The sequence below is a fragment of the Podarcis bocagei genome, assembly GCF_964188305.1.
Source record: "Podarcis bocagei genome assembly, chromosome: 11".
Lineage (NCBI taxonomy): Eukaryota > Metazoa > Chordata > Lepidosauria > Squamata > Lacertidae > Podarcis > Podarcis bocagei.
Window position 1 is genome coordinate 2,411,355 of NC_138136.1, and position 27,458 is coordinate 2,438,812.

Here is a 27,458-nt window from a genome sequence, read left to right on the forward strand (position 1 = left end):
ATGAGGCGGCGTCCGGGCTGGGGCGAGGCGAGGCTGGACTCGGGCCGGAGCGGCGGGGCGAGCGAGGCAGCCCGAGCAGCGACCAATGGAGCGGCGCCGTCGCCTCCGCGTCGCCCTCGCGGGATGCCGAGGGGAGGGCGGGCTCTGCGCGGGCGCAGCCAATCCGCGGCCTCGCGCCGGCGTCCCCGGGCCAATGCGGGCGCTCAGGAGACACTGCGGCGCGCGGCCCATTCGGCGTCGCGGGGCGCCGAGCGGCGGAAGCCGGCCAGCGTCACTTCCGGGCCGGAGGATGAGCTGCCAGCGGGGGAACGTGGCGCGCACGAGGCCGCAGCGGCACCGGAACGCGCAGGCCTTCCGCAACGACAGGCACGACGCCAGCGCCCGGCGCAAGGTAGGCGCCCCGCGCCCTCGGGGGCCCCTCGGAAGCACCACGGGCGCGCCTGGCGCGTCTCCCCCTCAGGCTCCGGGGCAGCCTCTGGCCCTCCAGGTGGTCCGGGCCTGGCCTGGGTGGAACCAAGGAACACTGACCAGGCGGACAGAAGCTGAAGCCCCAGCAGCCCGAGGGCCAGAGCCCCCCCCCCCGAAGATGAGTTGAGAAAGTGTGGCTGAAGGTGTGCGGTAGGAAGAGTGGCTAATAATGGTCTGACATGTCATCATGATTTATTTACACCCCGCCCACCTGGCTGGGTTTCCCCGCCACTCTGGGCAGATTCCATCAAACTATTTAAAATGCAATGTAATCCAGGCCTGTCCATGTTTGGGTTCAATGGAACTGGCTTCCAAGTGTGTGACCACAGAACTGCAGCCCCAGGTTGCTGTTCCTGTTCTGCATGGCTTAATCGGACTGATCTCTCTAGTCAGGCAGGACCCACAATGCATAGAAAGCAGCATCTTTCAAGTGTAATTTAAATACTCATCACTGTAACCATCCCTTATGAAGTGTTGGCTGGCTGAAGATGCACCTGTGACGGAGTTTAAGGTGGAAGTTCTTGTTTGGGTGTGGACTAAGGAATGATGAGCCTTACCAATTTTATTTTGAAAACAAGGAGGATTTTTTAAGCAAGCAGAGTTCTGAGTTTGTTTACATGTTTAAACAAAACTAGCTTGCAATGGTAATAAATACAATGTAAACTAATAATGGCAGAACAAATAAAAGCCAGTAGCAGCCTATAAAAATAATCAGATGCTGAAAAGCCTAGGTAAATCAAGTTTCTACCTGCACTGGAAGAGCATCTGTTTTGATGCCAGGTGAGCCTTAATGGGGAAGGCAGCATATAAGCAAGGTGCCAGAAATGAGAAAGCCCTCTCTGGTTAAATTCATGTCAGGCCCTCTACCTTGCTTCTCCCAATATGCCACCTATGGGTGAATGAGTTTCAATAGGGACTGCAGCACAGGCCCAAATTCCTGGGTTTAATTTCATTCCTACTGTCTCTGGTACCTGAGTTTCCCAGTTGGCAGAATCGGAGTAACCAGTTACAGGCACAAGAAGCTGCTATGCATGTGATATAATATAATATCATGTGATATTTCATGAACGTCTGTCTCAAGCTCTTTTTATTTACCTTTTTTTCTCAACTAAATAGCCTCAAATACTCATTGAGCAATGAACTTCAGGATACTGCAAGATGATAACAATGCAAATATTTTAGGCTTCTTTTCTGAGCAAACAATTTCCCCAAGCAATTATTACTGTAATAAAAACAAATGATAGAAACACTATAATATTTAAAACACACCAAATTCATAACACTAGACATTTAAAAACCTTACCCAACGAATGGGCATCATGCCTGGAAAATCAGTTGAAGAAAATTTTTCAGGGCCTTCCAAAAAGCTTGCAGCAAAGAGATTGGGTGCAGGTCCAGTGGAAGGGAATTCCACAGCGGTGGAGCCACCCTAAAGAAAGATCTCTCCGTCATGGCCACACAACTTTCTGACGGAATGGGTGGGCACACAAAGAGAACCTCCAAAGCAGAGCTTAAGGTACAAGCAGGGTGACATGGGTGTACTGCTGAATAAATAGCTTTGTTGTCATCTGAATTCTCTTTTCTTTGTGTGTGCCTGTTGTGTATGGTGGTCAATATGACTGATCCTCCTGTTGTGATTATATTTGTTTGATAGTGTGACCTGTTGGCATTTACTGGTACTTTGAAATATATGTCCTTGGAAATGTAGCCTAAGGCCTTTAACTGTTCATATTAATACCAGTGCTTTCAATAAGATTTAGAATTGCCTAAGCCTGCAAACATTAAATGAGTAATATTTTTATTTAACAGTTTTAATAGTACTTTTTACTATAGAACTGTTGTTTCTACAATTGCATGAGGGCAGCTTTCCAATAATTTCTACATTCACGTTGAAGATATGTAGAGAGTCTTTATAAATGGTGGACATTCTACTTTCTGACATTTGCTGCTCTGGAAATGTGTTAGTCTGTTGCTGATTCCACCCTCTGAAGTTATTTACTTATTGGGCAACCATGTTTTTGACCATGAATAGATGCAGTTGTAGGGGTGTTCTTGTATTATGACATTCCATGCGGGATAGAGTTATGTCATTGATCTATAGCTGCATACCTTAATGGCAGGGCTTGAAAGAGAAACATTTGTACACTGCAGACAGTAGTCCAGTTTGATCACACACCTAAACCACATTGCTATGGGAAAGGTCAGTTTCTGGCATTTAATGAGAAAGGTGGAGTGTTTTAGCCGGTGGTGAAAATAAAAATTGGGATAGAGGAGAGGAAGAGGAGGTCCTGTTTGTGCAGGTGGAACACCTGGTGCTAATGGGCACCTTTGTTGGATGCAATCCAATCTACATATCGCAAATAAAGAAGAAAGAGCACCATTGATATTTAACTAAAGTTGAAACACGGGGTGTGTGGATGTGCGCGCATGCGTGCGCAAAGGCCACAGATGGAGCAGATTTTAAAACATGTTAAAAGTATTTTTCATTTATTTTTGCAGAGCATAAAGCTCTGAACAATTCCATGGGGGGGGCTTTATATAACTAGTATAGTATAAATAAAAATAAAAAAGTAAAAAATTGTCTAGGAACACCTTATAGACTAAGTTTGTTATGGTATAAGCTTTCCTGTGCATGCAAAGCTTATACCAGAACAAACTTAGTTGGTCTATAAGGTAAAGGGACCCCTGACCATTAGGTCCAGTCGTGGCCGACTCTGGGGTTGCAGCGCTCATCTCGTTTTATTGGCCGAGGGAGGCGGCGTACAGCTTCCAGGTCATGTGGCCAGCAGGACTAAGCCGCTTCTGGTGAACCAGAGCAGCGCACAGAAACGCCGTTTACCTTCCCATTGGAGCAGTACCTATTTATCTACTTGCACTTGGACGTGCTTTTGAACTGCTAGGTTAGCAGGAGCAGGGACCGAGCAACGGGAGCTCACCCCGTCGCGGGGATTCGAACTGCCGACCTTCTGATCAGCAAGTCCTAGGCTCTGTGGTTTAACCCATAGTGCCACCTGCGTCCCTGGTCTATAAGGTGCTACTAGACAATTTTTTAATTTTTATTTTGACTGTGTCAGACCAACACGGTTACGTACTGAATCTAGTATAGCATAGGGAGACTAAAGCATTTCAAATGGGTGTCTTCTCTTTTACCATCACTTAACCATATAAATTCTGTAAATTTGGGCATCCCCACTGCTACTCTTTCATTGGGTATGAATTGGTATATGCCAGGGATCAGCAAACTTTTCTACCAGCAAGCCAGCTTACTGTCCCTCAAATCTTCTGGCGGGCCGGACCACACACGCATGCATGTGCACACGGACGGACGGAGGGGGGCTGCTCTCTCTCCCCCAGCCCCTCCTCCTGCTTTCCTATCTCCTCCGGCAGTGGTTGGGAGCCGACGATGGTGGTGGTGCCTCTTGTTTCTGGGAGAGCTTTCCCGGGCACCCGGCGTGGGGTCAGCAGGTGTTGCAAGCTCCAGCCGAAGCCCCGTGACACACCCACCAGCCTCTCTGCCCATGGCTGCGATGCTGGCCAATCCAAAGCCTTGCCGCCCGCGCGCTGAGGAAACCCGGTGCAGCTTCGGATTGGCCACCGTCGGCATCCGTGGCTTTGGATTGGCTGTGGGAACTTCCTGGAGCCAATCCGAAGCTGCCTGTGTGCCTGTCGTGGAAGTTAGTCCCCGTGCAGTGAGGCGTCGCTGCGCAATGCCAATTTAGTGTGGGGACTGACCAGGCGGGCAGCAGGGTCCTCAGGCTGTATTAAAGAGCCCCTCGGACCTTGTCCAGCCCACGGATCTTAGTTTGCTGACCCCTGGTATAAGCCATTTGGTTGTAATTAATTTTTATTTATTTTTGCTTCTGTTTTTAATTTTCCAACTAAAATATATTATTGCGCCTGTACTTCACAATTCAAATAATCCAAAAGAACATATAATGGATTTGTGGTATAGTGGTGAGAGGGGACATGTTAAAATAGATGAATACAACCAAGTTCTCTTTTCTGCGTATGCCTCAGTTTCTTGCTATGATTCCATGACTGATAGAGCACCAGTGCACAATATCTTAGTGTTTCCTCTTTTAGTACACTCCCCTTTTGAATCTGAGTTTTAATGCTGTACACCTGGCTTTCTTGAAAGCAAAAATGTAGCCATGAGGCAAGTTTAAGACTTACTCTGAACTATAGTATTACTTTTTAAAAAAGAACAAGGCAGTTTTCTGTTTGTACTCAGAAACTGAGATGTTCTATTGCAAATGTCATCAGGTAAGAAACCGCTTTTGTCATATGACTTACTGTATGCTTAATAAGCATGTGTCTTATCATGTGCACATATCTTACCTACCAATCCTTTACAGTTCTTGTTTATCCTGCGGTTGAGCTCTGCTGAGACTTGAGTCACTTTCACTTTTCAGCACTACTGCACAAGGCAGGGCATGAGAACAGTATAGCAGGCAGGCTCTTCCGTGGCCCTGGCTCCATCTGCTCAGGAACATCTTTCATTCCAGGCTTGACATGCTGGCACCAAACTTGAAGTACAAGAGAAATGGCCCAAATAAGGAGGATTGTTGCATAGAAGAAGCTATGCTGACTTCATCTTACGTGATTAGAGCAGGTGTTTGGCATGGCTCCATAACCATCACTTCTGCTGTGCAGATAGACCGGGTTTGGTCTTTACTGGGCACATGCATGGCATGGGGCGGCGAGAATCAAGTGCTTCTAAAATAGCCCCATTCAGGTGTTCAGTACTTTTTGTCTTCATCCTTACCTTTGCACCTGACTTTAGAATTTTGGTTCTACTTTTCTGAAAGCTGCATTGGCTTACAAGAGCATTGTAATTTCTTCAGAGGTTATGCTGGTGGCTACTGGAGAAAGAACCTTTTCTGTGGCGTTTCCCAAATTGTAGGACGCCCTCCCTAGACATACCCACCTAGTACTGTCTTTGTCATCCTTTAGGTACTAGGCATTGTCTGCCTTGGTCACGCATGCATGTAAAAGGGAAAGGGGTTGGCCACATGCAGGGCAAGATGTGTTGTGAATGGCAGCCCCTAGTATGGAATATGAATATAGCAGTAAGTAAGTAAGGCAATATAAGGAACACAGCAGGGTTAACATAAGAAAAAGGATTATGTATGACATTCAAGTCAATTGCAAGATATACCAAGTTTGTGATGATGCTTGTCTGAAAAGTGTCTTACAGTATTCGCTGTGTGTGAAATAAAAGAATGCCATTCCACAGTGTGGTACCGTTTGAAAGGGTTTTGGATGGTACACTCTGTAATTTTTCCTAGTTTTTTAGCTGAAGAAAACAATTCAAGGATAAAATAGTATTATTAAAACTACCCCCAGAGAAGTGTTACACCAGGAAGACAAGACTCTCAAAGGGGAAAACACTGCTCTAGAGTCTAGAGATTGTAGTCCTTGTCTGAAATGATGTGTGATCTTCAAATATATATTCTTTCTCAGACTTGTAGTGTTAACTGCAATAAATCTGTACATTTCCATCCATCTTCGTGTCTTTGTGTCTCTGTGTGTGGGTTTTTTAAAAAAAAGAAAGTGGAGGGTGAAGTTCTACTCTTCCTATAAAGACTCTCCTCCCTGAAAGAGAGGGGAGGGGTTGTGGTCGGGAGCCTGAGCCCCGCCTAGCAGGGGGCGTAGCCCCCTGCCTTCAGCTCACCTGGCTGGCGCTCACGCCCCCTCGGAGGGCCACCCAACCAGGTGCCACTGAGGGGGCGTGTTCAGCAGCTTTTGCTGCAGCGACAGCCTTTCCCCGGCCTCATTCTCCGTCGTCGCCTCTTCGGGAAGTCCCTCAGCGAGTCATCAGCTAGGAGTCATCTCAGTTATCACAGGGAAGAGCCATGAGGTTTGGAGTCGGGGGAGGGGTCTGTGTGTGTGGAGGCTGCCTGGTTCCTGGCTTGCCTTTTAACTTTAAAAACCCAGGCAGCCAGGTTTGCCTTGCTGTGTCTTCTTTTCCGGGTAAAAACCTACATTTAACCTTCTATTTCCCCCCCACTCCTGGTGCCTGATTTGTTTGTGCAGCCTGAGTGCGAATTAACCTTTCTTAAGCTGCAGCTTGTTCCCTTGCCCAGCACATGCCCCCAGCGAGGTCTGAGTGTGAGTGTGGCTCCGTCTTTCTTTCTTCCTCGTATCCTCGCTTTCCTTACCCTGCCTCTGCCTTGGTGGCAGTGCGTTTTTATTTAATTTTTGGCCAGGGTGCTTGTACGTTTTCCCCTCTATTGCCCTTACCTGTCCAATTGCATGGCTGGTCTGGGTGACTGAGTGGGTTTGCCTTACATTTTAATTTGTTGGCCAGTGTGCTGGCGCGTTTTCCCTCTCCATTGTCCTTGAGAGCCTGGATAGCTCTGTTGGTTAGAGCATGGCACTGACAATGCCTAGGTTGCAAGTTCGATCCCTGTTTGGGACAGCTGAATATTTCTGCATTGCTTGGGTTGGACTAGATGATCCTCAGGGTTCCCTTTCCTCTTCCTCTCTAATTTTAAGTTGTGTGTGTGTGTGTGTGTGCTTGCAGCGTGTGTTTGTGCTTGCTGTTTATTGTGCCTGCCGTTTATTTATTTATTACTCTTCTAGTGTGGGTTTAATTTACCCTGCCATCCCTTCCATTGGTAGCACTTGAAGCGGGAGCCCCCTGAAAAATTTTAAAGGCTGCCGGGGCTTGGAATAGACTGTGCGCTTAAACCTCACCCCTCTTGGTTTCTCTAAGTCACCCCCCCTTCGCTTGATGTTTGGGGGAAGAAATAGGGCAGGGCTTGGGGTAGACAACTCAGGGCTTTCTGATCAGGGAACCATTCCTCAGCACTCCATGTCTATACGTTTAAAACCTTTGAGGGTGTGCCTTTGCCTGGTTCTTGTCACTGGCTTCACTTGCCAGTACAGGCTCCCTAAGAAAACCACTTTTACACAACAACAACAACAACAAAAGTTTTCGGCTTATAGTACCTTACTGAAAAGTCCAGGTTAACCCACGGTTTATATTTCCATTTCTTTTTGGCTCACTGTAAAGGACAGCTATTTTCCTTTTCTTCAAAAACTTCCTTGCCCAGCATGTTCATTTTACTCCCCCCACCCCTCACCCCTCCCAACTCCCCCCCCACGCTTTCCTCCTCCCTCCACCCATCCTCCCTCCCTCCCCCCCACCCTTTCAGGAGATACATCGGGGTCTTGGGAGTTCCCTTTGCTTCTTGCCAGAGTCATCACAGTTGCCAGACAGGTTTTTCAACTCTCTGCTCTTTCAGCAGCTCTAGTTGCATTGTCAGTTTAACTATCCAGCAGTTTGACCAATTGCAGTCTTTTGTCTGTTTAAGTACCCTTATTTCAATCAACTGATATTGAGCCGACCTTGTGGGCAAAGATTTATTTTTCTTTGTTTGGCAAAGTTTCCTTTGTTTCAAAGAAGTTTCCCCAGCAGTGGGATATTAAGAGCAACCCCACCCCTCCTTTTCTGAGGGCCGCTGGTGTGGGCCTGGAATCTTATTGATTTCCTTTTCTCTTAATTTGGCTGCAGCTTCTGAGCATCTCCTTGTAAGCAGTTATTTTCAATTCTGTTTGATTACTTGGCAATGCTTTGTGCCTAGATTTGCCTATCATTTAAAAGGGGCAACTCTTATTATAGACAACTATCTTCTAATTCTGGCTGACTGCAGTTGGGGTTGCTCTGTGTATGGTATTGTTCCTTGGAGCCAGGTGCTAATATGTAGTTGAGCGCTGCTGCAGTGCAGTTAAGTGACGTATAGCTTGTTCATTTTGTCAGCAGTTACGCAGAGCAACTGATAATAGTAATTCCTACTCATAGCTATAAATCCATTTTTAAAAAAAAGAAAGTGGAGGGTGAAGTTCTACTCTTCCTATAATTTACAAATATAAAGATTTAGAATAGCCTTAGCATAAACGGAAGAGTTACAGAAAGAAAAACATACTGCTGATTTTTAAAAAGAAAATTAAACATACTTCCTTATTAATGTAAAGCAATGCATGTATCCAGTGATTGCTAGAGAGAGAGAGAGATAGAAGTCTAGAGTAGGAAGCATAGGTCAAACAGGAAGTGAGTGTTGTGCCTCGGTTTCATAATTACAGTATTTCATGCTTCATTACCATTAAAATAATGATCCTCTTGCTTTATCATAGATTCCTGTTTGACAAGCTGTAGGTAATGAATGACTTTACGTAGCCCTTGGGAAATGTCTGCACTCCTCTCAGAGCTGCTCAGACAGAGCACTTCTGGCCATGCCTGCTTGCATTTCAAGTACATTAACGTTTCTGGCCTGCCTTTATCCTTGAAACATTTCCCTTTCCAGTTGTGATGTCATACTCCCTTAATGGAATAGCAAAGTATTTGGAAGGAAAGCTCTCCCCCCTCAAAGAGGACATTGCTTAGCAACATCAAGTTTTCTTTCAGTGCTGAAGCCTAGAACAGTTTTGAAGTTTGCCTGGTGCCTCCCCAAACTATTAAAATGGTTAAAGATGCCAGAATGCTCTCAGGAATACAATATACGGTATCTTTTCATTTGTTTGCTTTTGCATACTAATGAATACAAACCAGAAATGTGAGGAAGAGTAAGTAGAAGCTAGCTGTGAATTTTAAAACTATTTCTCATAGTGTTCTGCTTATATGTTTATTCAGAAGACTGGCAATCTTGCTAAAACCGGGGAATTTATGGCTTGTCCTGCTGTCTTTAACATATGCCCTACAAAAGGGGATATGCACCTTTTTAAAAAAGAATGAAGCTTACTAATAGCTGTTGTTGAAACACCTTCCACAACCTTGACGATGATGATTTTATTACAACAACAACAACACTAATTATTATTATTATTATTATTATTAATAATAATAATAATAATAAATTTTATTTATACCCTGCCCTCCCCGGCTCAGGGCGGCTAACAAGCAATAATAAAAACAAGTTGAATGAATGCAACTTAAAAACAAGAATTAAAATACAACATTAAAATATTTAAACATTAAAATATTAAAATGCAGCCTCATCACAGGAGGAGAAAGGAAAAAAGAAAGAGGGGAGGGAATCAATTGACTCCAAGCCAAAGGCCAGGTGGAACAACTCTGTCTTACAGGCCCTGCGGAAAGAAATCAGATCCCGCAAGGCCCTGGTCTCATGAGGCAGAGCGTTCTTTAAAAATATACTCTTACAATTTATCTAAATATTCAATAAACCATTTCCATTCTTTTATAAAAAGGTTATCTTTTTTATAAAAAGGTTATCTTGATTTCTTATTCTTCCAGTAAGTTTTGCCATTTCTACATATTCCATTTTTGTATTCATTCTTCCTTTGCTGGGAATACTACTTCTTTCCATTTTGGGGCAAGTAACATTCTTACATACAAGTAACATTCTAACATACTTTGGCCACCTCATGAGAAGAGAAGACTTCCTGGAAAAGACCCTGATGTTGGGAAAGATGGAGAGCACAAGGAGAAGGGGACGAGAGAGGACGAGATGGTGGGACAGTGTTCTCGAAGCTACCAGCGTGAGTTTGACCAAACTGCGGGAGACAGTGGAAGACAGGAGTGCCTGGCATGCTCTGGTCCAGGGGGTGACGAAGAGGCGGACGCGACTAAATGACTAAACAACAACAAAACATTCTTACTGCTGTAGTCGCATACATTAATAAGTTTCTGTACAGTTTAGGTAGTTTTGTCCCTGTAATTCCCAAGAGAAAAGCTGCTGGGTTTTTTACAAACATTATTTTAAACATCTTTTTCATTTCATTACGGTGGTACCTCGGGTTACATACGCTTCAGGTTACATATGCTTCAGGTTACAGACTCCGCTAACCCAGAAATAGTACTTCGGATTAAGAACTTTGCTTCAGGATGAGAACAGAAATTGTACTCTGGCAGCGGGGGCATGAGGCCCCATTAGTTAAAGTGGTACCTCAGGTTAAGAACGGACCTCTGGAACGAATTAAGTACTTAACCCGAGGTACAACTGTATGTATCATTTCCCTGTACAGTGGACGCTCGGGTTGCGAACGTGATCTGTGTGGAATGCACATTTGCAATCCGCAACCCGCAGCGGCACGTCTGCGCATGCGCGGGTTGCGATTTGGCGCGTCTGCACACGTGCAAAGCGCAATTTAGCGCCTCTGCACATGCGTGACCACCGAAACCCGGAAGAAACCCATTCCGGTACTTCCGGGTTTCGGCGGTCTGCAACCTGAAAAAACGCAACCTGAAGCGTCTGTAACCCGAGGTATGACTGTAAGCCTTAACCGCAATACAGTGGCTCTTCAGTAGTTGAGTTACCGCTGTAATTCTTGTTTGATAATAGAACTTGGAAGGCTAGACAAGCAAATGTCACTAAGTAGATCAGGTAAATAAATATTTCTGATTCTATTGTCTCGCATAAGTTGAAGGCTGTAATGTGACTACCAGCACGCTTTGTGGTAGCACAGCCCTTTCCCCATTTCTCACGAGCTGTGACAACAATGCAACAAAAATGCTGACATTACAATTCTCCTCATTTAGTCAAGTGTCCCTTAAGCATCTCATTTTTGGGTCCCTGCTTCTAGTCTTTCCACATTTACCTTCTGCCTTCAAGTTTCTGAACCATTAACAAACTGAATAGCGCTTTTATCTTTTCTTAATATGTAATAATACATAGTGACAACATTTGAATCAAGTGATGGGGATCATGGTAGAATTCTCAAATGTATAGACTACAATCCTCAGAATGTTGACAATTCATATTTTTTAAAATCACATTTTGTTATAACAAATTGTGATTGCAATCACATAAATACATCTATTGGATTGTAATTAGTTCAATTGAAACAACCATATAACAAAATACTGAAGGCTTCTTGTAGGAAGGAATTAGACAGTTTTCATTGTGTAGCATCTTTCTTTGGATTGTGCAGTTAAAATTAGCTAAGTGCCTTATAAAAACCTCACAATTCTAGCTAATATATTCAGGAAGTGTGAATTAAATGACTTAAAAGCTAACTTCTCTTTTCCTCTTGTAGTCTAAAATCTTTGTACCCATCATGATTGCCACAATGGCCTTTGCAATAAATTAGCTTACAGTTAATCTTTCCCACTCCAAGCCTTACAACCTTAGCTTTTGAACTGGGCTTATCCAAGTTTTTCTTTTGCCTTTGCAAAAAACAAAAGCTCTTTTCACATTATATCTCTACTGATGCTATTATCATGCCCCTGCAAATTCTTCTTTGCTTTGTGTTTTCTGTGATGTGACTTGTTTGTAATTTTAACTGTATACATTTGTAATATGCAAAGCATTTTTTTCTTTTTAAAAATTGCTTTGTTTTTCCTGCCAACGCTTGACCTTGAAGTCTGAGTCATCTTAGTTTTCTCAGTGCTTACACTGTTTCCATGAAGAAACTTTAATGGGATGAATACAGGCAATTTAAACCACCCTTACAAACAGAAACAAACTGTTTGCATTCTAAAGCAGGTATTTTTCATTGACTTTTTCTTATTTATTTATTTATCTATTTATCTATTTAACTTTACTTTCTCCTGATCTGCTGTATTGTGTTGTTGTTGCTGTTGTTGTTGTTTGGGCGTTTAGTCGTGTCCGACTCTTCGTGACCCCATGGACCAGAGCACGCCAGGCACTTCTATCTTCCACTGCCTCCTGCAGTTTGGTCAGACTCATGTTTGTAGCTTCGAGAACACTATCCAACTATCTCGTCCTCTGTCATCCCCTTCTCCTTGTGCCCTCCATCTTTCCCAACATCAGGGTCTTTTCCAGGGAGTCTTCTCTTATGAGATGGCCAAAGTATTGGAGCCTCAGCTTCACGATCTGTCCTTCCAGTGAGCACCCAGGGCTAATTTCCTTAAGAATGGATAGGCTTGATCTTGCAGTCCATGGGACTCTCAAGAGTCTCCTCCAGCACCATAATTCAGAAGCATCAATTCTTCGGTGATCAGCCTTCTTGATGGTCCAGCTCTCACTTCCATACATCACCACTGGGAAAACCATGGCTTTAACTATGCGGACCTTTGTTGGCAAGGTGATGTCTCTGCTTTTTAAGATGCTGTCTAGGTTTGCCATCGCCTTTCTCCCAAGGAGCAGGCGTCTTTTAATTTTGTGACTGCTGTCACCATCTACAGTGATCATGGAGCCCAAGAAAGTAAAATCTCTCACTGCCTCCATTTCTTCCCCTTCTATTTGCCAGGAGGTGATGGGCCCAGTGGCCATGATCTTCTTTTTTTTTGATGTTGAGCTTCAGACCATATTTTGCGCTCTCCTCTTTCACCCTCATTAAAAGGTTCTTTAATTCCTCCTCACTTTCTGCCATCAAGGTTGTGTCATCTGCATATCTGAGGTTGTTGATATTTCTTCCGGCAATCTTAATTCCAGCTTGGGATTCATCCAGCCCAGCCTTTCGCATGATGAATTCTGCATATAAGTTAAATAAGCAGGGAGACAATATACAGCCTTGCCGTACTCCTTTCTCAATTTTGAACCAATCAGTTGTTCCATATCCAGTTCTAACTGTAGCTTCTTGTCCCACATAGAGACTTCTCAGGAGACAGATAAGGTGATCAGGCACTCCCATTTCTTTAAGAACTTGCCATAGTTTGCTGTGGTCGACACAGTCAAAGGCTTTTGCATAGTCAATAAAGCAAAAGTAGATGTCTTTCTGGAACTCTCTAGCTTTCTCCATAATCCAGCACATGTTTGCAATTTGGTCTCTGGTTCCTCTGCCCCTTCGAAATCCAGCTTGCACTTCTGGGAGTTCTCGGTCCACATACTACTTGAGCCTTCCTTGTAGAATTTTAAGCATAACCTTGCTAGCATGTGAAATGAGTGCAATTGTGCGGTAGTTGGAGCATTCTTTGGCATTGCCCTTCTTTGGGATTGGGATGTAGACTGATCTTCTCCAATCCTCTGGCCACTGCTGAGTTTTCCAAACTTGTTGGCATATTGAGTGTAGCACCTTAACAGCATCATCTTTTAAAATTTTAAGTAGTTCAGCTAGAATACCATCACTTCCACTGGCCTTGTTATTTGCAGTGCTTTCTAAGGCCCATTTGACTTCACTCTCCAGGATGTCTGGCTCAAGGTCAGCAACCACACTACCTGGGGTGTACGAGCCATCCATATCTTTCTGGTATAATTCCTCTGTGTATTCTTGCCACCTCTTCTTGATGTCTTCTGCTTCTGTTAGGTCCTTACCACTTTTGTCCTTTATTATGGTAATCTTTGTACGAAATGTTCCTTTCATATCTCCAATTTTCTTGAACAGATCTCTGGTTTTTCCCATTCTGTTGTCTTCCTCAATTTCTTTGCATTGCTCGTTTAAGAAAGCCTTCTTTTCTCTCCTTGCTATTTTTTGGAAATCTGCATTCAATTTCCTGTATCTTTCACTATCTCCCTCGCATTTTGCTTGCCTTCTCTCCTCCGCTATTTGTAAGGCCTCGTTGGACAGCCACTTTGCTTTCTTGCATTTCCTTTCCATTGGGATGGTTTTCGTTGCTGCCTCCTGTATAATGTTGTGAGCCGCCATCCATAGTTCTTCAGGCACTCTGTCCACCAAATCTAAATCCTTAAACCTGTTCCTCACTTCCACTGTGTATTCATAAGGGATTTGACTTAGATTGTATCTTACCGGCCCAGTGGTTTTTCCTACTTTCTTCAGTTTAAGCTTGAATTTTGCTATAAGAAGCTGATGATCTGAGCCACAATCCGCTCCAGGTCTTGTTTTTGCTGACTTGTATAGAGCTTCTCCATCTTTGGCTGCAGAGAATATATATAATCAATCTGATTTCGATGCTGCCCATCTGGTGATGTCCATGTGTAGAGTCGTCTCTTGTGTTGTTGGAAAAGAGTGTTTGTGATGACCAGCTTGTTCTCTTGACAGAACTCTATTAGCCTTTGCCCTGCTTCGTTTTGAACTCCAAGGCCAAACTTGCCAGTTGTTCCTTTTATCTCTTGACTCCCTACTTTAGCATTCCAATCCCCTATAATGAGAAGAACATCCTTCTTTGGTGTCACTTCTATAAGGTCTTGTAAGTCTTCATAGAATTGGTCAATTTCAGTTTCTTCAGCACCAGTGGTTGGTGCATAAACGTGGATTACTGTGATGTTAAAAGGTCTGCCTTGGATTCGTATCGAGATCATTCTATCATTTTTGAGATTGCATCCCAGTACAGCTTTTGCCACTCTTTTGTTGACTATGAGGGCCACTCCATTTCTTTTACGGGATTCTTGCCCACAGTAGTAGATATGATGGTCATCCGAACTGAATTCGCCCATTCCCGTCCATTTTAGTTCACTGATGCCCAGGATGTCAATATTTATTCTTGCCATCTCATTTTTGACCACATCCAACTTACCCAGGTTCATGGTTCTTACATTCCAGGTTCCTATGCAATATTTTTCTTTACAGCATTGGACTTTCTTTTCGCTTCCAGGCATATCCGCAACTGAGCGTCCTTTCGGCTTTGGCCCAGCCGCTTCATCAGCTCTGAATCTACTTGTACTTGTCCTCCGCTCTTCCTCAGTAGCATGTTGGACGCCTTCCGACCTGAGGGGCTCATCTTCCAGCGTCATAGCTTTTATATGCCTGTTGCCTTTGTCCATGGAGTTTTCTTGGCAGGGATACTGGAGTGGCTTGCCGGTTCCTGCTCTAGGTGGATCACGTTTGGTCAAAACTCTCCACTATGACCTGTCCATCTTGGGCGGCCCTGCACGGCATAGCTCATAGCTTCTCTGAGTTATTCAAGCTCCTTCGCCACGGCAAGGCAGTGATCCATGAAGGGGCTGCTGTATTGTACTGAATATCATTTGGGTAACCGTAGCAGATGTGGAATTCATAATTGTGAAAGCTCAGCTTTCACATTTACCGGTAGTTGTTGCTTTGTTTCTTAAACTGTGTTTCTGGTTCTTATGGCTGTGAAAAATAAACTTGAGAGCATAGTGCCAGTCTTAACTCCACGCTGTCCTAACGGTCCGAGGACAGGATGAATACAAGAAAGAATATGCTTATAAGGGGCTAAAGGAATTGTGCATGTACCTAATGAAATATAATTTTCACTGTTGTTTCTGCAATACATCAGCAAAGGCAATCTTAATACTCATCAGAGCCTTCGCTTGGCAGTTTGGGACCATCAGCTGCACATGTGATTCCCAAATGTTCATAGAATCAGAATTGTGTTGAGTTAGAAAGGGACCCCAAGGGTCATCTAGCACAACCCCCTTACAGATGGCTATCCAACCTCTGCATAAAAACCTCTAAGGAAGGAGAGCTCACAAGGTCCTGATGGAGTCCGGTCCACTGTCAAACAGCTCTTACTGTCCGAAAGTTCTTCCTGATGTTTAGTCGGAATCTTCTTTCTTGTAAGTTTGACTCCTATTGTTTGTACCTATTGAAACTTACTTTGGGCCCAGTTCTCCAATCTGTTATGGTCATTTTGAATTCTGAATCTGTGTATAAGCTGACATTAGAGAAGTTTATAAAATTATCCATGGCATGGAAAAGTGGATAGGGAAGAGTTTTTATCCATCTCTAACAGTACAACTCATGGACATCCAATTTAATTGAAGGTTGGAAGGTTCAGGGAAGATAAAAATAAATACTTCTTCACACAGCACCCACAGGCGGCAGTGATGGCCACCAACCTGTAGGACTATATGATCAGGCAAATTCATGGAGGAGCTTACTATGATGTGCCTCCAAAGCTGGAAGAAGGAGAGTTTGGATTTGATATCCCGCTTTATCACTACGCGAATGAGTCTCAAAGCGGCTCACAATCTCCTCTCCCTTCCTCCCCCACCACAAACACTCTGTGAGGTGAGTGGGGCTGAGAGACTTCAGAGAAGTGTGACTGGCCCAAGGTCACCCAGCAGCTGCAGGTGAAGGAGCGGAGACGTGAACCCGGTTCACCAGATTATGACTCCACTGCTCTTAACCACTACACCAGCAATGCATCTGAATACCAGTTGCTAGAAGCCACAGGAGACGAGTGAGCTTAGGCTTCCCACCTTTGTTCTGGCAAAATACAGGACAGAGTAGGGCGGTGCGGTTGGGGGACAATTTTTTTAAAAAATTCTGGTGCTGAAGTGACTTGAAAGCAACCCATTACAATCTATTGCAACCTAACTGGATTGCATCTCTGGAATTTGTCACATGCACACACACACACACCATGGATTTTACATTGAATTTTACATTTTACATTGAAATACAGGACAGTCCTGTGTTCTACAGGAGGCAACCCTAAGTCTGCTCTTGTGCTCAGATCCTGCTTGCAGATTTCCCACATGCTTCTGGTTGGCCATTGTGAGAACAGGATACTGGAATATATGAGGCATCTGTAGTGAGGCTTCTGTAGTTAAATCTGATGAGTCAACAAGGAGTCGAGGTCTTGCGGAGATAATGTTGCGATCGTAGGATGAGTAGCTTCCTGCTCACGGTTGGAATAGCTGAGTCACCTCTCTCTCTCAGTAGGTACAAGGGGAAATTTACTATGCACTGATGTTTGGCCAGAGTGTCAAACTAGCCTAGCATGGTGATGTTCACAGGCTAATACATGATGCTTAACACTACTGTAAACATCTCTAATAAGAAAGTTGCGAGCAGTGTTAATTTTGACTGATTAGAGAGAACATTTGCAAATGCTTCCCTTCATCCTTGCAGTGACGGAGGCCAAGCCGAGAATGGTTGTGATTTTATTTGGAGCCCTTGGTGGTGTTATAATATTGCTAGTTCTTTTCTTCAGCTGTCTGTGTCTGACAACATGTGTCTGACTCACAGCTGATGGGATTTTCAAAAGCTGTTTAATATGGAACTGTGTGTTTGGTTAAAAGAGTGACGTGAGAAATCTCACCAGGTATTTCTAAGGCTTTTGGCTGCAATCCAGAAAGCTTTTTTGAATGTACCCAACTAAGTCTGCAGTCAGACAATAAGTAGATTGGTTCATTCTTTCCATAAAAATCATAGCATGTGCCTTTCCTCAAGCAATCCAGAAAACAGTGTAACTAATGCTGACAAAATTTCAAACAGCTTTTCATAGATCATACACATTACATTGTAGCACCCTGCTTGTGGTTAACGCTTAGCTGGAATGAAATATTCAACGCAGCAATAGAGAAATTAAAATAATAATTTATTTGTCAGACAAATAAATGAGAGGCACAGTGGTATATGGTTACCAAGCTCTGGCCTGGCCTCCTGCCATTATGGCCAGCACTTATATTTCCTTAATCCACCCCCCTTTGCTCCTCCTGTGGCTGCCTCTGTTCAATCAGCCTGGTTGAAATTTCTATTGGTTGTTTGCTATAACCAATCTTAAAAGATACACCCATATCCTCCTGTCCTTATATGGAACACAAAGAGCTATATATTGTTACATCTATAAATGACAAATAAGTAGTAATATATCTTACATGTGTCTCAACAAGGAATCTTAATTACCAGCTCACCTCTTGCCTTCCTTGCCCTCCAAAACAGATGGTTAATAATTTTAAAATTTTATCTTGAACAGATGTCAGAGACCTTGGGTGCATATTCTCATGCATCATCAATGAAATATCTCCTTTTGGAGGTCTTTAAACAAAGGCCTGACACCCATTTGTCATAAGTGCTCGATTGGCGTCTCTTGTCTGGCAGGGGGCTAGGCTCATCTGCCCCCCTGGTCTCCTACAGCAATATGACTCTATGAAATAAGAATTTAACATTTCTTTCTTTCTAGATCCTTTGTATAATTACATTTAAGCAAATATATTTAATACATAACATAGGTAGCCTTTTAAGAAGAATAAGCTTTCTCAAAGGAAAGGATGGACCAGTTTACAGCCTCAAAATAAAATAGGGAAAAAAGCCTCTTCCCCTGCTTACACTCCCCCCCCCTTCTCCAGCCAGTTGCTTTGTTTCCATGTGCTCTTGGCCTTTTGTCCTGTGGCTCAAGTTTAACGGTTTTATTTATGTTTGGTCTGTGTAACCTTGTTCTTCAGCCTGTAATTCCAGCTTTTTACGACTTTGAGAATTGTTTTCTGCTATAAATCAAGGGGGATAAACATCTTGCCAAAGTACTTAGGCAGTTGGTCTTCAGCCTGGCATAACATTTGAAAATCTAAGCCCATTTAATTTAGGAACCTGATCAAGATATAAGCCAATATATGCCTTGATTAAAAATGCAGTCTATATTCAGATGCCACAACATCGCATATGGTTTCTTAAAGTTTTCAAAACTAGAAATAATGAAGTTGTCACTGATTTGTGAGATTTTGTATTTCAAGTTCAACTAAGTAAATGCAAACTCTTCATATTCCTTTTAGAAAATTAATGCAAAAATCCATGAAGGGCTATGTCAGCATTGTAAGGAAGTCCTGGAATGGCGTGTAAAATTCAACAAATACAAGCCACTAACGCAACCTAAAAAATGGTGAGTAAATATTGTTCCATAGCTTACCACTTTGCTGTTATTACATGTGCTCAGTGCAGACCAGTATGTACTGAAGATACTTGACTGTATTCAGATGTCAAGATGACCCAAGGTGTGGACACAGCCACAGTCTTGTGATTTCATGAAATAAATTTGTGAGTAGTGAGGCATGCTGAAGAAATGCTGATACAAAAGCCATGCAAAGTAAAGACTGTCATTAAATTGGAGCTATGGAACACTTCCTTAAAATTAATCTAGGTGAATAGTCTTCAGTGGACTTTGAACTATCTTAGACCTCCATCGCTTGAATAATCATTAGTTGCTCTTCCATACATTCAGAGACAAATGATGTATGCAGGCATGCATGTAAATAAGCTTCATTTTTAAATGAGAAGCAGCCTCAGGAGTCTGCAGTTTTGAGCAGGGCAATGATAGGGTATGCAGGACCCTGCATGGGGAGGAAACCGTTTTGAGAGGGAGAGATTTAAGCACTCCCTTTCCATTCACTTACAATCAAGCCTGTCTGCTTTTCATTAATACAAAACAAAAATCTGGGCTTTGTGACTTGTTTTTTGCTCAATGTGTCATTTGCTTCTCAGAAGGAGTAATACCTTTGCATAACTAGGTGATTCATACAGAGGAACGCCTTGCAGTTATAAACAATCTTTGGGCTTGCCTTTGTTTTTGAAAGTGTTGTATCACTCAAAGTCTCTATTGCGAGGAGGAAAGGGTGTGTTTGAAACGACCTTTGTGACTAAGGCTGCTTTCTTATGTACACTTCCATAGGAGTGAGTCCTGCCAAACTCATTGGGACGTACAAGGCAATTTTATGTTTAGAAGTAAGGGCTATGTTTTGGTGGCCCAAGTTTGATGAAGTACCGTATTTTTCGCCCTATAGGACGCACCGGCCCATAGGACGCACCTAGTTTTGTGGGGGGGAAATCAAGGGAAAAATTTTTATTTCCCCCCCAGGTTTGCGCAGCCACCCCCAAGCTAGAAGAGGGAGACGCAGCACTCCGTCTCCCTCTTCTGCCTTCAGGGACAGCTTGCCCCGCTGTCCCCCGAGTTTGTGGGGCTGGCGGGGGGAGAAGCAAGCTTGCTTCTCCCCCCCCCCCAGCCTCCAGATCAGGTCGGGGAATAGCGGGGTGGCGACACTCCGCCACCCCCCTATCCCCCGAGCTTGTGGGGCTGGCGGGGGGGGGAAGCAAGCTTGCTTCTCCCCCCCCCACCAGCCTCCAGATCAGGTCGGGGAATAGCGGGGTGGCGGCGCTCCGCCATCCCCCTATCCCCCGAGCTTGTGGGGCTGGCGGGGGGGGGAAGCAAGCTTGCTTCTCCCCCCCCCCAGCCTCCAGATCAGGTCGGGGAATAGCGGGGTGGCGACACTCCGCCACCCCCCTATCCCCCGAGCTTGTGGGGCTGGCGGGGGGGGGGAGCAAGCTTGCTTCTCCCCCCCCCCCAGCCTCCAGATCAGGTCGGGGAATAGTGGGGTGGCGGCGCTCCACCATCCCCCTATCCCCCGAGCTTGTGGGGCTGCAGGCTGCTGCCCACAAGCCTTGCGAGCCCGCGGGACATCCCTACGGGCTTGCAAGCCTTGCGGATAGCTTCCTGAAGCGTGGAGAGTGAGAGGGGTCGGTGCGCACCGACCCCTCTCGCTCTCCAGGCTTCAGCGAAAGCCTGCATTCGCCCCATAGGACGCACACACATTTCCCCTTCATTTTTGGAGGGGAAAAAGTGCGTCCTATAGGGCGAAAAATACGGTAGCAGAATTTGATAGATAACTTTCAGAGTAAGCCAGTGGCCCTTGCTCAGGGTCACTGAGTTGGGATTTATACTGGACTGTTACCTTACTGTAGAGAAGATGAGAACTACTGACTCCTGAAGAAAGTGCCACTGATACAGGGTATAAGCAACGAGCAAAGCGTTCTTTGTGTTGGTTTGTCTTTTTAACATTTTGTGCGTCTGGGGAATATGTGCAGCTGGGAAATCTGCTTTGAAGAAGCCTTGTGCCAGGGATGTAGAATGTAATGCAGGAGAGGCGAACCTTCTCTACCCCTTTGGGAAGAAAAGGGGTATTACATATTGCAAAATGAAGAAGAAAGAAACAAGCAAAACCCTCTCATTCTCACAGGATTTCAAAGCTTCTGAAAATCATTCAAACATCTCTCTTACTTGGCTATCTGAAATTTGAAAGATATGCAGCGATCTTTTGTAACAAACAGTCTGGTTAACCATTTTAATTCAACTTTTGTGTTCCTTTTAATAGTGTCAAATGTCTGAAGAAGACTGTAAAAGATTCTTACCACATCATCTGCAAACTGTGTGCTCATGAATTAGAGCTATGTGCTAAATGTGGAAAGAAAGAAGAAATCGTGATTCCGTAAGCATTTCACTTAACATTTGTGTATCCCAGTTTATTTCACACAGGTGTTGGCAAACTTTGGTGTCCAGCCAGAAACATTCTGATGCCTGGACCTTCCTTGCCTAATGGGCAGGCAGGAGCAAGTTCAAAGCCACATCAGAATCCAGGCTTGGACCAAGCTCCAAAGCTGGGAGGAAGTAACAGCTTCCTCCTCACCGTGGCAGTGAAAGTTAAATTGTCCAGCCCTGCTTATGCTATGGATTATTTTGTGATCTGTACCTTAGATTTGATGTGTGTAATAATCATCTTAACTGGTCTTGGAGTAGCTTTGAATGTGAGATGGAAGGGGAAGGAAACGCAAGCATCTGCCATGCTCCATGTGTCTTGTTTATCACGGCCTAAATGCAGGTCTTGTGTCTTTTGGCACAGTCTCCTTGTGCCGTGCAAATGCTGTTCCTGCATGTGAAGCGTCTCCATCTCTCTTTGGGCAGATGTGTTGCAGTGCTGGTTGGAGAACTAAGTGTGGCCTCTTACGCCTCCTCCTCCTCCTCCTCAGCTTTTCAGTAATGATGACACTAAATTTAGTATTTAAAGCATCTTTACCCTGCTCTTCACCCCTATAGGCGCCAAGAGCAATGTACAAAAGATCAGTAATGAACAAGGCATCCCCTCCCCTAGGGCTTTCAATCCAAAAGGCAGGAAGAGGAAGGAAGAGGAAAACTAACAAAGTCAGGCACCAGTTATTGAAGTCACCAAAGTCTCATAATAACCAGCATGAATGGAAACTGTTTGAAGAGAGTGAGGGAACCAGAGGAATCTGGTCTCTTAGTAGAGCCAACAGAGTGGCCTTGCTTCCTAGGTCTTTGTATCCTGATGGAATGATTGTTGCTAGACAGTTGTGGGAGAGGAGGAGTCATCAACTTCAGTGCTTCCACATGAGGATGCCTAGGTTTGCCATCTTAACCACAAGCTTGGACCCTTCCCTTTTCCAGTAAAGTGGCCAAATGGTAATTTGCTACAACAAAATGGGGCACACTGATGAAACTGTACGAGTTTGGTTACATAAAGGAGTTCCATTAGTAATGCAAATGCTCACACCTTGGCTGCATCTATTTATATACATGCCTAGGCTGGAACTACCAGAGTTAACCTAATTGAGCTGTTTGTGGAAATCATTTTTAAGCACCTCACCAAATGTTGATTTTTAGCACAATAGCTTTTAAAACGTGCTATGAGTTTTTTCAGTATAATTGTTCTGATATGCATCAATTTTGCAACAGTCAGACAGCAATGTGTTACTGGAAAAATGCTGTTTTCTTCCTAACTAGCATATCTATAGCATTTTTACAGAAATTGGTTATATGACTGATAACTACCTGGATGCTGACCTCACTTGTAGTGAGCAATCTCTTCTCTCTCACTCGAAACACATAATATCTGGGTCATTTCAGGAACTCCTATATTCTGAAATGCTTCCAGATCTGGAGGCTAATTGTTTCCAGTAATATTACAGCAGGGTCAGCACTTATCTAGGCATTAAAAAATAAACCAGGAGGAGATACTGGTATTCAGTGATATGCTATGTGAATTGTGGGCACTCTCCTTTAATGGCATGAGAGCACAGCTCTTTTTTTTTTAATAACAAAATAATACCTTCCCATTTTGGTCAACTGCCTATGATTAAAACTGTTGCCCACATGCAAACACTAAACAAAATTTTATTTCTTTATTTATTTCATTTAGTAAATTTTTCTGCTGCCCTTCTGCCAAGGATCACAGGACAATTAACAGTATAAAAACCCCCAAATGAATAACATGGTAACAAACAAAAACAGTTACCTCCCCCCAGATTAAAAAGCCATAGATTGTTTAATTAGCCAAAGACCTGGGAAAAGAGAACTGTGCCTCACCAGGGAGAGCATTCCACAAGTGGGGAGCCACCACAGAAAAGGCCCGTTCTCATGTTGCCACCCTCCAAATCTCTTGCAGGTTGGTTCCCATGGGGAGAAGTGGTCCTTGAGGTATTGCGATCCTGAGACAGAGAAAAAATGGATGACAAATGCCTTAGATGTGTCAAATGAGGCTTCATAGTTAATACATTAAACAAAAAAGAGAAACCGGACCTATATAGAGCAGAACAGCTCTCTTTCTGACTCCCACACCAGCAGTTTCTCCTTGCTTCCCATGAAGCACTACTGTGCTGTTCTGGCCAGCATGACTGATGGGTTGAGGTTGCATTACCCTCATGGTTGCCCCGGATCAGACATGTCGGACCTGCCGACCGCAGTTGACTGGTCCATTGCGGGGTTGATCTTGGTCGATCGCGGGCCGAGGCAGCCAGAGATGGGCGTGAAAGATGCATGCGCACAACAAAGGCAGAAGGAGAAGCCGGCAGGAGGAGGAAGAGGGCGGAGGAGGCACACGCAGACGGAAAGGCATTCTGTGTGTGTGTGAGAGAGAGAGAGAGCGAGAGAGAGCGCTGGTTGGGGGGTGGGGTGGGGTGGGGGAGAGGAGAAGCATCGCCCAGAGCTCCGCAGCTCATCTGCTTTGAGGGGGGAGGCGGGATCAGGATTGCCTGCACGGCTCCCTTTGACAAGGGCGGGGGGAGCATCTGGCATCCGCCGAAGCAGCCAGCGCCCACCCACCCTGTACCCAGCCCTGCCCCCTCAGGGGAAGCAGCCAGTGCCCGCCCAGCCTGTACCCATCTCTGTCCCCTCGGGAAACAGTCAGTGCCCACCCATCCCTGCCTCCTCAGGAGAAGCAGCTGGCGGTGCGCGCCCACCCACCTTGCACCCCTGGGTGGTAGATAACTGCCAGTTTTTATAGTGGATCGTAGACCACAGGCTACTCCAAGTTGGACATGCCTGCCCTAATCTATGCCATAGGGACCTACCCGGACCCTGAGATCATCTCCCAGGCCCCCCTTTGTGTGCCGCCTCCTCAAGAGGTCCAGAGGGTGGCAGCATGAGGAGGGGCCTTCTCTGCAGTGGCTCCCCGTCTGTGGAATGCTCTTCTCAGGGAAGTTCGCCTGGCACCTTCATTGTACACCTTTAGGTGCCAGGCAAAAATGTTCCCTTTTAACCAGGCCTTTGGTTGATTTGGTTGATATCAAAATGTGGTTTTTTTTAAGGGGGGGAGGTTATTCGGTGGTGGTTGTTTTTATTTTGATATTGTATTTTGTGGTTTTATATTTTGATTTTATTCTGTGAACTGCCCTGAGACCTGCGGGTATAGTAAGTAAGTAAGTAAGTAAGTAAGTAATTAAATACGTAAGTAAATAAAAATATTTGTATGAAATATTTGTATGAAAAGTCTCTTCTCCTCCTGCATCACATCCCAGTTTCAAAATTCAGGGATGAAAGCTGGAGAAATGATACTTTGTGTATTTTGTCATAGGATTCAGACAAGTCTAGAGAACACTGAGCATGAACCTTCCAAAAACGATCAAGCAAGAAACAGAAATGTTGAATTTGAAGAAAGCCATGAATTGGACTTAAGTGGCGAGGAAGATGAAGATCTGGATTTACTGGTGAAGAAAATTGTAAACTTAAAGCCTGAAAGGACCTGAGTCTAATTATCTCTCCAGGGAGAAGATTTGAGTACAAATTCCATTTCCAGCCAGGAGATTGCTTATTATTGGACACTTTTGCAGTTTAAGGTTCACGGTATCAGGAATAGTTAGCACAAATCTTATGCTTGCATTTTCTTAAAATTTGTTAGAGAATACTACCATTTAATAAACTTTTCTTTAAAAATGGATTAGAGTAATTTTGTGCATTCAAATGAGTGTCTTCATTGCTTGTTGATTCCCCCGGGCGCCTGCCCCTTCGCCTTTCCCAAAACATACTGTAGGTGACAGTGGAAGAAGCTCAGATAGATAAGCTAGGCACCAAAGACACCTGAAACCTCGATTACAGTCGCTACAATAGAATGTCTATTCACCAGTTGGTTGGACTGGATGTCCCTTGAGGTCCCTTCCAATGCTACGATTCCACGATCTCAACCACATTGCTTGACTATAGTCTGCTTTTACAACAAATCACTTGTCCCAGTATGCAAGGAGGAGAAGCGCACACAGTAGGAAGGGAAATGGTATTGACAATGGACTAAGGCAGAGTTTTTTTAACGGTGGTCAATGAGCTCCATTTGAGTGGTCTATGGCAGTGTTTCCCAACCGGTGTTCCGCGGCACACTAGTGTGCCGCGGGTCGTTGCCTGGTGTGCCGTGGGAGGGAGGCGGGCGAGTCGGGCGGCGAGAGGCGGGGCGGCGGCGGCGAGGATCCGCGTCGAGCCGGGGGCGGCTCCACGGTGGTGGTGCCGAGGTTTCTCTCTCCATTCTCCCCTCACACACACACAGGAAATAACACAGGATCAGCTGACAGGACCCGGCCAATGGGGCGGCGGCGGGGCAGCGCGCGCAAAAGGGAGGAGCGCGAGACGGCGGCGGCGCAGGGCGGGAGGGCGGCGCATTGCGCGTGCTCAAACCCGCCCTCCGAGGCGCAGAGGGGAGCTGGGCAAGCGCCTTCTTCAACCACGCGCTCGTTTAAAAGTTTCTCTTTCAAAAAGGAAACGTGGGTTTCTTCCACCCCATTGGCTGCGACTCCACCCACTCCGTCCTCCTCCCCCTTGCCCGCCCGCAGCGCCTCGCTCCTCAGCCTCCGCCATGTACCGCTCGCTCCGCTCCCTCCAGCGCCTGAGTTGCGCCAGGGGCGCCGCCGTCCACGCGCGCCAGAGGGGCCCGCCGACCTGCAGCCGCCACGCGCAGCCACGGAGGATGGTGAGCGGTGCCCCCCCCCGCTGCGCGCGCAATGGAGGGAGGGAGGGAGGCGCAAGGGTGTCAGAGGTGACCTTTGCCGGCCTCTTGCGGGACAGGCGCCTCCTGCGCGGCTGAGGGGCCCCTTCCCGCCTTTGTGGGCCTGACGCGGCCCCAGGGTTCCCTCCCTCTCTCCACATATATAAATTGGCTTTTATTATTAGCGCTTTCGCATTCCTTTTTCTCCCTCCCAGGAGCTCCGGTGGGGGGGGCGGGCGGGGCTCCCCGCCATTTACCCCCCACAACAACCCTGTGAGGGAGGCCGGGCTGAGAGGATTCCAACCCGCGTCCGCCCCCGCTGCTTCCTTCAAGTGGCGTCCTGGGCGAGGACAACATTTGACGGCCCCTCCCTCAAATATCCCTCATTTTCGCAATAATTCATTTTGGTACAGCTGCTTTTTCCAACGGATCTGTTCAGTGTTGTTATTTGCGCCCCTCTGCCGCCAGCAGCATCCCAAATCCAGCGCTGCTCCCCTCCTTAGGATGCCAAGCACTCTGAATTGGGAAGTGGCCCCCTTGGGAAGAGGGAGGCTTGCCTCCAAGTAAAGATGAATATGAAAGTACCTTGTTTTTAAGGGCCTGTGGTGGTGGTGGCTGTTTAACATCCAAGGCTCACAACACAAAAACACAAAACTACATTACATGGGACAGTGGTACCTCGGGTAACTGAGGCTTCAGGTTACAGACTCCACTAACCCAGAAATATTACCTTGGGTTAAGAACTTTGCTTCAGGATGAGAACAGAAATCGTGCTCCAGCATTCAATTTTTTTATAATAATCTAAAAAAGTTAACTACAGCTTTGAAACTTCCCAGGAGAGGCCGCCCAGCGCGGGGCTCTCACCGTCTGCCTGCCTGGCTGCCTGCGAGCTCGGCGGGCAGCGCCTCCGTCCGCAGCGCCCGCCTCGCGGCTCTCATCCCCTGCCCCTGCCAAAGCTCACCCAGCCAAGCCGCGCTCTCCTTCCTGCCTCGCTTTGCTGCCTCCCCCCCACCCCCAAAGCTTGGAGGTTCCCTGGCGCCGGCCCGCAGGTTTGACCCCCTTCTCACACCTGTTCGTGCTCCTTGCACGGAATGGGGCGGATGGGGAGGAACGGGGCTCGCCGCTGCCTCCGCTTGCCCTCCCCCCTCCCCCCCTCCGCCGGCGGTCCCGCGATTCTTGGCTTTTTGGTGGTTGGCACAGAAGGAAGGCAAGGGGGGGGGAATTGAAACTTACACTTTCGTGCGTCCCTCCCGGTGTGACGCTGCGCGCTGACGTCACGGGGCTGTGGTGTGCCTCGAGATTTTTTTCATGAAACAAGTGTGCCTTTGTCCAAAAAAGGTTGGGAAACACTGGTCTATGGAAAGGCTGCAGCACAGTCAAATATACTCAGCCCTCCACTTACTTTCCTTGATGATGGAGGACTCAGATGCCCAACAAGGGGTGCATGATTCG

General features: G+C 45.6%; 1 protein-coding gene across 1 annotated transcript; it reads left to right on the forward strand.

The window, feature by feature from the left end:
• Nucleotides 1-156: 156 nt before the first annotated feature.
• On the forward strand, nt 157-24,972 carry LOC308597792 (uncharacterized protein C9orf85 homolog). Its single transcript, XM_081213929.1, has 4 exons — nt 157-391; nt 18,750-18,856; nt 21,120-21,233; nt 24,612-24,972. The coding sequence occupies exons 1-4, from the start codon at nt 194-196 to the stop codon at nt 24,781-24,783; spliced, it is 591 nt and encodes a 196-aa protein (XP_081070055.1). The 5' UTR covers nt 157-193; the 3' UTR covers nt 24,784-24,972.
• The last annotated feature ends 2,486 nt before the right edge of the window (nt 24,973-27,458 follow it).